Source organism: Emiliania huxleyi, assembly GCF_000372725.1.
Source record: "Emiliania huxleyi CCMP1516 unplaced genomic scaffold EMIHUscaffold_53, whole genome shotgun sequence".
NCBI classification, from domain to species: domain Eukaryota; phylum Haptophyta; order Isochrysidales; family Noelaerhabdaceae; genus Emiliania; species Emiliania huxleyi.
This window is the reverse complement of record NW_005198017.1, coordinates 614,097-623,591: the sequence shown is the minus strand read 5'-3', so window position 1 is coordinate 623,591 and position 9,495 is coordinate 614,097. Positions and strand designations below refer to the sequence as shown.

General features: G+C 66.7%; 1 protein-coding gene across 1 annotated transcript; it reads left to right on the top strand.

The window, feature by feature from the left end:
• Positions 1-7,110: 7,110 nt before the first annotated feature.
• EMIHUDRAFT_66742 (hypothetical protein) lies at positions 7,111-7,646 on the top strand (the record flags this gene model as incomplete). The annotated part of the gene is made up of 3 exons (XM_005765967.1): positions 7,111-7,229; positions 7,303-7,447; positions 7,500-7,646. Coding segments are annotated over 3 exons (411 nt in total), but the record flags the coding sequence as incomplete, so codon positions are not given.
• Positions 7,647-9,495: the final 1,849 nt, after the last annotated feature.

Below are 9,495 nucleotides of genomic sequence, written 5' to 3'. Positions count from 1 at the left end.
TCCCAAACGCCGGGGGGGGGACTTTTCCCTTGGGTGGAACCCCCGGGTCCTGGGGGGGCACCGTAAGTTTAAAACCTTTTTGGTTTTGGGGGGCCCCTGGGGGTAAAGGGGGGGGTCCCCCCCCGGAGGGCCGGCGGAGGCCCAGGGACCCCCTCCCCGCAGGTGTCCCGCCGTTTGGGTAAAAAATCCCCCCCCCCCCCCCCCGCGGCAGGTGTCACGCCGTTTCGGTCAAAGATGCCCCCCCCCCCCCCTCGACCGCGAGACCCGCGCCTAGCGCCTTCCCCTCCTTGCGCCTTGGCGCTTGGGGACGCGTCCCACCCTCCGTCCAAAACTCACCTGCCCTCTTTGACATACATTAATATTATACCGCCTCGCGCGATACAAAACTCTCGTCAAATTCGACCTTCTTGGGCAGCAGCTGGTTCGACACGTCCTCTCCGTGGCCTAAACAGCCGCGTTCGCCCTGGCCCCAGGTAAGGACGGCGCCGTCAGCGGTGAGGGCGAGGCTGTGGAAGCCTCCAGCCGCTACGGCGGCGACGCGCTGGCCAGCCAAGGCCTCTACCTTCTTCGGCAGCAGCTGCTGCTGCGCGTCGCCGTGGCCGAGCTGGCCAAAGTCTCCGCAGCCCCAGGTCCAGACGGCTCTGTCGGCGGTGAGGGCGAGGAGGTGTCTGCCTCCGGCCGACACGGCGAGGACGCGCCTCCCCGCCAAGGCCTCAACCTTCTTTGGCAGCAGCTGCTGCTGCACGTCGCCGTGGCCCAACCGGCCACATCCTCCAGCGCCCCAGCTCCACGCGGCACCGTCGGCGGTGAGGGCGAGGCTGTGCACGGCTCCGGCCAGCACAGCGACGATGCGCCGCCCAGCAAACGCCTCGACCTTCTCGGGCAGCAGCTGGTCCTGCTCGTTGCCGTGGCCCAACTGCCCAAAGGTCGCGCTGCCCCAGCTCCAGACGGCGCCGTCGGCGGTGAGGGCGAGGCTGTGGAGTCCTCCAGCCGACACAGCGACGACGCGCCGCCCAGCAAAGGCCTCGACCTTCTTGGGCAGCGGCTGGTCCTGCTGGTCGCCGTGGCCCAGCCGGCCAAAGCCTCCACTGCCCCAGCTCCAGACGGCGCCGTCGGCGGTGATAGCGAAGCTGTGGTTCAGCCCAGCCGACACAGCGACGACGCGCTGGTCAGCCAAGGCCTCGACCTTCTTGGGCTGCCACTGGTCCTGATTGTCGCCATGGCCGAGTTGGGAGTCTCCCCCGCCCCAGCTCAAGACACTGCCGTCGGCGGCGAGGGCGAGGGTGTGCAAAAGCCCAGCCGACACACTCACCGCGCGCTCGCCGCCGCCCAGCGGCGAAGGGAGGCGGGTCGGCGTGTTGAGCCGCGTCACGCCCTCGCCGTGGCCGAGGAGCCCTGGCGTCCCGTGGCTGAGCAGCGCTGGAGCATCGTCTAGCCCAGAGCCGCACGACGAGAGCCGCCCCTCGCCGTCGATGAAGAGGCTGTGCCGAAGGCCCGCCGCCACCCTCACCGGCGGGTTGTACTCGCGCAGCAGCGCCGAAACGCACAGCCAGCGCACGGCGCAGCCCTCGTCCTCTGGCTGCGCCGGCAGCTCGAAGCCGCGCTCTTGCGCCCGCAAGCGGATGGCCTCCAGCGCGAGCGAGGCGTGGAAGAGCAGCGAGACGGCCGCGGCGCGAGCAATGTCGAGGGGGCCGCCGAGGCTGGAGACGACGCGCGCGAGGAGCTCCGTGGGGAGGTCGAGGAGGCGGGCGGGCGGCGGCGTGGCTGGCGAGGGCGCGGCGGCGGCGGCGGGGCTATCCGTGGGGAGGTCGAGGAGAGGGCAGAGAGCGGCGGCGGCAGCGGTGGCGAGGCGGCGCGAGCGGCGCCTGGGGGAAGGCAAGATCTCTGGACGACGTGTTTTTCGGGGGGCAAACCCTGCCCGGCCCTAGAGCCGCAGGTAAGGGCCAGGTGTGGCCTAGGGCATCAGAAGGGACCAAGAGGAGTCCAGTCTGTGGTGTGTGTCCGGTCGGCGCGATCACCGAGCTGTGACGCTCAGGGAAGCCTGATGAGGTGCTGGTTTCTTCAACCAGGGCTGGCGTACGACCCAGGCTGGATCAGCTGAGCAAGGTTTGGGGAGAATGCGAGAATCACCCGGTCTACAGATCTTCAGATATTTTGACGCATGACCGAAAATGGGCAAAACGGTTGTTGTACCTCCGAAAGTCCAGTGGAGAGTCCAGTAGGGTCGTCACTCTTAAGGCATAATCAGACAAAAAGTCACACCCAAGCCCCCCTTCGGGTCTCGAAGGAGAGGGTCCCGACCTCAAAGTCCTATCCGCCAATATCCGAGGAGCCCTCTCGAAGGGAACATGGGAACAGGCCATCAAGACGGCAAAAAAAGCCGACATAGTCGGATTCCAGGAGCTGAAAGACGCCCGTATATCGGGCACTTTACAAACACCGCGACCATCCATGGCTTTCGGGCGTACATCGCTCCAATCAGCCAACAAGCGAGTCGGGGTGGCACCGCAATCCTCATCAGAGACTCTCTCCTGACCACAAAAGTCACCTTCAGAAAGAGCACAGCAACGGAGGCATCTCCGCCCTCTCCGGTTCCAAGGTGGAACGAGGCTCAAAATTTGTCAACGTCTATGCTCCCCAAATCTCCAGAGTAGGAAGACGAGCACTCTTCTTCCGAACCCTTGGGCAGCTAGTTACGCGCAGCACGGTTCTTATGGGAGACTTCAACTGTGTTGCCGACCCCCGCACTCGACACTTGCGACGCACAGCCCCCTCCACCTACGAAAACGACGGACACAATGTCCTCGAACAAATCGCCTCCGAAAACAATCTCGTCGACGAGATACGGGCTCAACTCGGCGTTGGCTTTGCATTCACCCACCACCAACCCACAACGGCAAAAACGGATATCGACAGACAGTACCTTCCATCCCTCCCCGACTCACAGTGGACCTCCACGATCAACGATTCGCTCTTCAAATCAGACCACTCTGCCGTAGGGCCGGGTGAGTAGAGCACGAGCGGGGCGGCGTCGGGGTCGACGAGCGCGCTGGGCAGGCCTGGCACCGCATCCAGCATGCTGCTGCGCCAGCCCGTGAGTCTCGCGCCCTGCAGCGGCCACGGGTCGTGCGTGATGCGGCCCACCCACAGGCCGGCCTCCCGCGGCATCACGGAGGAGCGGAACAGCAGCCCCGCCTCGTACCGCTCGACCAGGAGCCGGGGCTCCAGGGCCGCCGCAGATACCTCACTCGAGTGTTTTCGAGTATCGTCTAGATCGAGTGTTTTCGAGTATCGTCTAGATCGAGACGACTCGAAGAGTTCACTCTGCGCCGCGCGCCTCGATCTTCTTGGGCAGCAGCTGGTTCGACTCGTCCTCTCCGTGGCCTAGGCGGCCGTGTACGCCCTCGCCCCAGGTGAAGACGGCGTCGTCGGCGGTGATGGCGAGGTTGTGCTGGGATCCAGCCGACACAGCGACGACGCGCCGGCCCGCAAAGGCCTCGACCTTCTTGGGCAGCAGCCGGTGCTGCTGGCCGCCGTGGCCCAGCTTGCCGTAGATTCCACTGCCCCAGCTCCAGACGGCGCCGTCGGCGGTGAGGGCGAGGCTGTGCTGCGCTCCAGCCGTCACAGCGATGGCCCGCTGCCCCGCCAACGCCTCGATTTTCTTGGGAAGCAGCTGGGTCTGCTCGTCGCCGTGGCCCAGCTTGCCGTCGTCTCCATCGCCCCAGCTCCAGACACTACCGTCGGTGGTCAGGGCGAGGCTGTGGTAGCCTCCAGCCGACACAGCGACGACGGGCTGGCCGGCTAAGGCCTCGACGTGCTTGGGCAGCGGCTGTGCCTCGTGGGTGTCGTGGCCCAGCTTGCCGTCGTCTCCATCACCCCAGCTCCAGACAGCACCGCCGGCGGTGATGGCGAGGTTGTGGTAGCTTCCAGCTGACACAGCGTCGACGCGCTGGCCAGCCAAGGCCTCGATCATCTTGGGCAGCAGCTGGTCCTGATCGTCGCCGTGGCCCAGCTGGCCTTCCCCTCCAAAGCCCCCACTCCAGACGGCGCCGTCGGCGGTAAGGGCGAGGCTGTGGTAGCCTCCAGCCGACACAGCGACGACACGCTGGCCAGCAAAGGCCTCGACCTTCTTGGGCAGCGGCTGGTCCTGCTCGTCGCCGTGGCCGAGCGCGCCACAATCTCCATCGCCCCAGCTCCAGACGCGGCCGTCAGCGGCGAGGGCGAGGTTGTGGGCAAACCCAGCCGACACGCTCACGGCGCGCTCGTCGCCCAGCGGGGAAGGGAGGCGGGTCGGCGTGTTGAGCTGCGTCACGCCCATCCCGTGACGGAGTAGCGATGGGTTGAAGGATCTCGCGTAGTTTAACGACGTCGAATACCCGCACGACGAGACCCGCCCCTCGCCGTCGATGAAGAGGCTGTGCCAACGGCCTGCCGCCGCCCTGGCCGGCGGGTTGGACTCGCACAGCAGCGCAGCGTAGCACAGCCACCGCACGGCGCAGCCCTCGCCCTCTGGCTGCGCCGGCAGCTCATAGCCGCGCTCTTGCGCCCGCAAGCGGATGCCCTGCTCCGCGAGCGAGGCGTGGAAGAGGAGCGAGACGGCCGCGACGCGAGCGATGTCGGCGGGGTCGCAGCGAGAGAGGGCGCGCACGAGGAGCTCCGTGGGGAGGTCGAGCAGGCGGGAGGGCGGCGGCGCGTCTGGGGAGGGAGCCACGCCCTCCGCCTCGCCCTCCGCCTCGCCCACCGCCCCGTGCATGGACACGTCAGCGGCGGTCAAAGTTTCTCTTTTTGAGAGCGCCTTCGTGGTAATAGTACAAACCGAATCCGAATGGTCCCTTGCGAGCGGTCCTTCGTTGCGGTCGCACACATGCACACGCCACACCGCACCGCGCGCCCGCCCGCTGCCCCGCCCAGGCGGGAAAGAGATGAGGGAGATGGGACAGCAAAGGAGGAACCCCAAACACGTATGGGAGGGTTCAGTTGTGCGCCACGCTGCCCGGCGTCTCTCACTTTCCGGGACAGCCCCGCCCTTGTGAGGCAGGAAAGTGACGGCTACCCCGTACGCCCTGGTGCTGCTACCCCGACGCCGACCGCCCATTCCCCCCTCCTCGTTCCCCCCTCGAATTCGTCGACCCCGACAAGCCGCCCGACGTTGGGCCTCCGCCCCGCACGCTCCTGCCCCTCTCCGCCCCGCGCACACACCCAGGCCCGACACGCACATACAAGACAAACCCGGCGTCCTGCTCTCAAAAGAAAAGAAAAATGGGAAGGAGGAGACCAGCGGGGGAGACTCCCCGCCTATGCAACACCCCAGAGAGGGGCTGCCATCGCCGAAGCTGTGCCTAAGCATAACTCCCAAACCCGCAGCGGCCCGGGGGGCCTTGGGGGCAGCCTGCCGGACCACTGTTGCACGGGGCTGAGCACCAGAAGATGAGTGTAGTTGATGGATCGGGCTGTCGACCGTGCCTCCCCTCTTTTCGTCAGAGTGGGGACCTACGCCTCGCCGGGTAGGGGGCGCGCCTGGTCCTCGACGGAGCCGCGCGCCCCAAGCGACCCAGGCGGCGAGTAGTCGTCGTCGAACCTTCGGCACGTAGTCGCCCGTGGTCAGCGCCCTTCCTCCCTCGCCCGTCCCTATTCGTACTGCACCCGAGGCGCCCGCGGCATCTCGCCGCCCATCTTCGGCCCGTGTGTTCAACTCTGACCGTCGGCAAGCTCACGGAGCATGTCGCACGTTGGCTCCGGACAACCGCTCCGCCTGGTGCAGCGGAGATAGCGAACTCCAAGACCGTGCGTCTTGCCGTGCTCAGAGACACCCTGCCTGCGTGCAGCCACCTTCAGGATTTCGCGGTGTCGGAGAGCGTGCGCTACAGGTGCCGCGATGGCGTACCTCGAAACGCAACCATCGTAGCCAAGCACCGACCGTGGGAAAACTTGCCATACTACACGATCCGCATCGACGACTACAGCACGACCGGCACGACCGTTTCCAAGTCAACTCTTTCCATGCATCGCCCTCTCGCCCGCTTCAAGCGGGCCAACTCGACGATATGTCGCGACGAGCCAGCTGCTGATACGGCGACGGACGATGGCGTGCCAAGCACACCGCAAGTCGTGCAGATGAACACCGCAAGTCGAGGCTCGGAGACGGCTCAGGAGAAGTCGTGCGAGCCGAGCACCAGCCGCGGCCACCCACTCTCGCGGGAAGGCCCAGCAGTCGCACCCCGGGTGCTGCAGCCCGGTGCCGCGGCGGGCGATCGCGTGCTCGACGCCGAAACCTGCGACGGGGCGAGGAGGGCGCAGCGGCAGCGGTGAGACGGGACCGCGGTGCTAGCGCCGATGGCGGTGCCGTACGGTGCCGGACGGCTGGGCTAGCGAAGGGGCGCGCAGGGCAAGCATGCATTGGCGACTGGCGACTGGGGTGTGTGTGGGGTGGGGGGTGTGGTGGTGGTGGCGGTGGTGGTGGTGGTGGTGGTGGGGGGGGGCGGACCGGGCTCGACATGCTCAAACTCCTCGCGGATGGACGAGATTGGCACGCCCGGCATCACCTGCCCGGAGGGGTGCAGGCTTCGACTCCTCTCGGCTCCGCTCGGCTCCGCTCGGCTCCGCTCGTCTCATCTCGACTCATCTCGACTCATCTCGGGTGATGCCGGCCCATCTCGGCCTGCATCTGGCGGGCGAGCAAGTGGGCCCACTACGCCGGGGCTCGGTCTTTAAACTCGCGCCAGGCCATTGGCAGGCCGTCCCCGCCAAGGAGGTGCACTACGTGTGTTACCCCGACCTCTGCGAATGAATCGCACCGATCGCTCGTAGACCTCCCGTGCGTCTTCGTCTCTTTCATTGGTCCACCGGTGGTCGCGGTTTCTTGTCTCGGGCCAGTCGATACCCCGGACCAGGCTGTCGAGTACCGCTGCGCCCCACCAGCCCGACGGCTCGCTGGGAAGGCGGGCGAGCGAGTGTGCGAGGAGCAGCCTGCGCCATATGTCAGACATCGCGCGCGGACGCCTGCAGGAGGAACGCAAGCGTTGGCGACGCGATCACCCTCACGCACGATCGACGCTCGCCGGCCGGCGCCGACGAGCCCGTGGCTCCACGACACCCGCGTTGTCTCTTTAGGGGTTTGTCGCCAGGCCGCGCACGACTGCTGACGGCACGCAGGATCCGTACCATTGGGACTGTGTTGTGCCGGGCAAGAAGGGCACCATGTGGGAACGGGGCAACTACCCTGTCCACATGTGCGTGCTCGTACCGGGGCTGCAGCGTTGCGGAGAGAGCTCAGAGGTACTCTCTGCCCCGCCTCGCCGACAGGAGCTTCCCCGTCGACTACCCACATGAGCCTCCGGAATGCAAGTTTGGCAAGGCGCCGGGGGGTGAGGTGCTCTTCCACCCGAACGTCTACAGCGACGGCACCATCTACCTCCGCAAGCTCTCTCCTGACGAGCGCCTTGCCCGCGTGCGACGTCGCTGCCGCCGGTCTTAGTCACAGGAAGCAATCTGTACCACAGGCGTGGACGCCGGAGACGACGATCAAGCAGCTCCTCCTCGACATTCAGGCATTGCTGGTGCATCCGCGCCCGCCCAAGGACGCCGGCGCGCTGCGGAGAGCACACGGCCACAGACACATCCGAAACACCGCTTGCGAGTGCTCATAGGCGAACGGGCTGAAGCTGCGCGGGGCTCGGAGGAGGGGCAAGCTTTGGGGTGGGGAGGCGCACAACGCGTACAGGCACAAGAGCGTTGAGTACGAGCGCAAGGTGCGCGAGCAGGCGGAAGCGTTCGAAGGCGCCTTCCGCGCCTAGGCCGCGCCCCGGCTGTCGGCGCGCGAGACCCGAGCTTTGAGCTCGGCAAAGCTCCGAGCACGCGGCTCATTAGTGGGGGCGGTGGGGGGGGTGGGGGGGGTGCGGGCGGGGGGTCACAGGCGCTTTAGTCCAGTTTTCGTGGCGGTTGCCGTGGCAGTTTTCGCGTTCCCCTTGGTCTTGGAGGTTGCCGTTGAGTGGATAAGTGGGCCCCGCCTGGCGCCTTCCTGCGGTAAAGCCGTAGAGCGACGGGACGGAGATTCGCGTGAGTAAAGCCGTAGAGCGACGCCGACGGAGATTCGCGTGACTCACAGGCGCCGCATACGGCTCTACGGCATAGGGGACCCGCACCCACGTATCAGTATCACCAAAACGCAAGAAAGAAAGAGCTCTCCGCGTGGACAGAGGAGAGCTCAGAGGAGCTCTCCTCGTGGACAGAGGAGAGCTCAGAGGACACGACATGACAACCGAGTCAACGGCGAGCAGTCGCCGCTAGCTCCCCTACTCTGCCTCGCGCGTGATCGCGAAGCGCAGCACGCACGCGCTAAAGTCGCGCGCCGCGATGCCGTTTGTGGCTCCTGCCGAGTCGAGATGGTGCCGCTCGTGGATCTCGTAGAGCGAGACGACGAGGAGCGCCGCCCGCGCGCGGGCCGCCGCGGGGAAGAGCGAGTGGCTTGCCGGCGACCACGGCGCCGCCGCCCGCCGGACCAGCGCCGCCGCCTCGCCCTCGCCCCCCGCGGCGCGCTGCAGCGTCGGCTCGCCCTCGTGCAGGCTCGCGCCGCTGCGCAGCAGGGAGCAAGCGCGGGCGGCGGTGAGGCTCTCAGCTTGGTTGACCGCCACACGCCAGCCTCGAGAAGCAGCCTGGCGCACTCGACCTGGCCCTCCTGGGACGCGACGAAAAGCGGCGTGGCGCCACCCTGTGTGGCTTGATCGGTCGCCGCGCTGGCCTCGAGAAGCAGCCGGGCACACTCGAGTTGGCCTTTCCAGCACGCGACGAGCAGCGGCGTGACACCATCCTGCGTGGCTTGGTCGACCGCTGCGCCAGCCTCGCGGAGCAGCCGGACGCAGCCGAGGTGGCCGTTCTGGCACGCGATGAACAGCGCGGAAGCGCCGCCGCCCGTCGTCGCCCCGACGCTCGCGCCGGCTTCGAGCAGCAGCCGCACCGCCTCGGCTTGCCCGTGCCGAGCGGCCCGGGTGAGCAGCGTGTCTTGCGTGTCGGTGTCGAGCCGCGCGTTGAGACTGCCGCGCGTCCACCGCACGGAGAGGAGGGCTCGCAGCGCGGTCAGGTGCCCACCGCCAGCTCGGCCAGCTGGGTTGGGCGGCGGGCGCCCTCATGCCGCCAGAGAAGAAGAAATCGCGCGACCTACAGGATTACCGGTGCGAAGCAAGCATTCCTGACCTTGATCGTGAACGATGCTCGGTCATGGCGGCGGTGTTGGAACGGAACTCAACACCACCCTGGTGCTGTGAACGAACTAAAACAAATGAACAAATGTGCGTAGCTGTTCGGGTACCCTTGGAGCACTTGGAGTGCAGTCGGTACCCGCGCGTATTTATTTCTCCCCCTTTTTTCTTTTTTGAGCTTAGCCTTCGATGTTAGGAAACAAAGCAAGGCGGACATGGCATATCGCTCTCGGGCCCACAGCCCTTTTTTCCGACAACGGCGAACCTGAAACGGCCGATATGGAGGCTACCTGCGACCGTC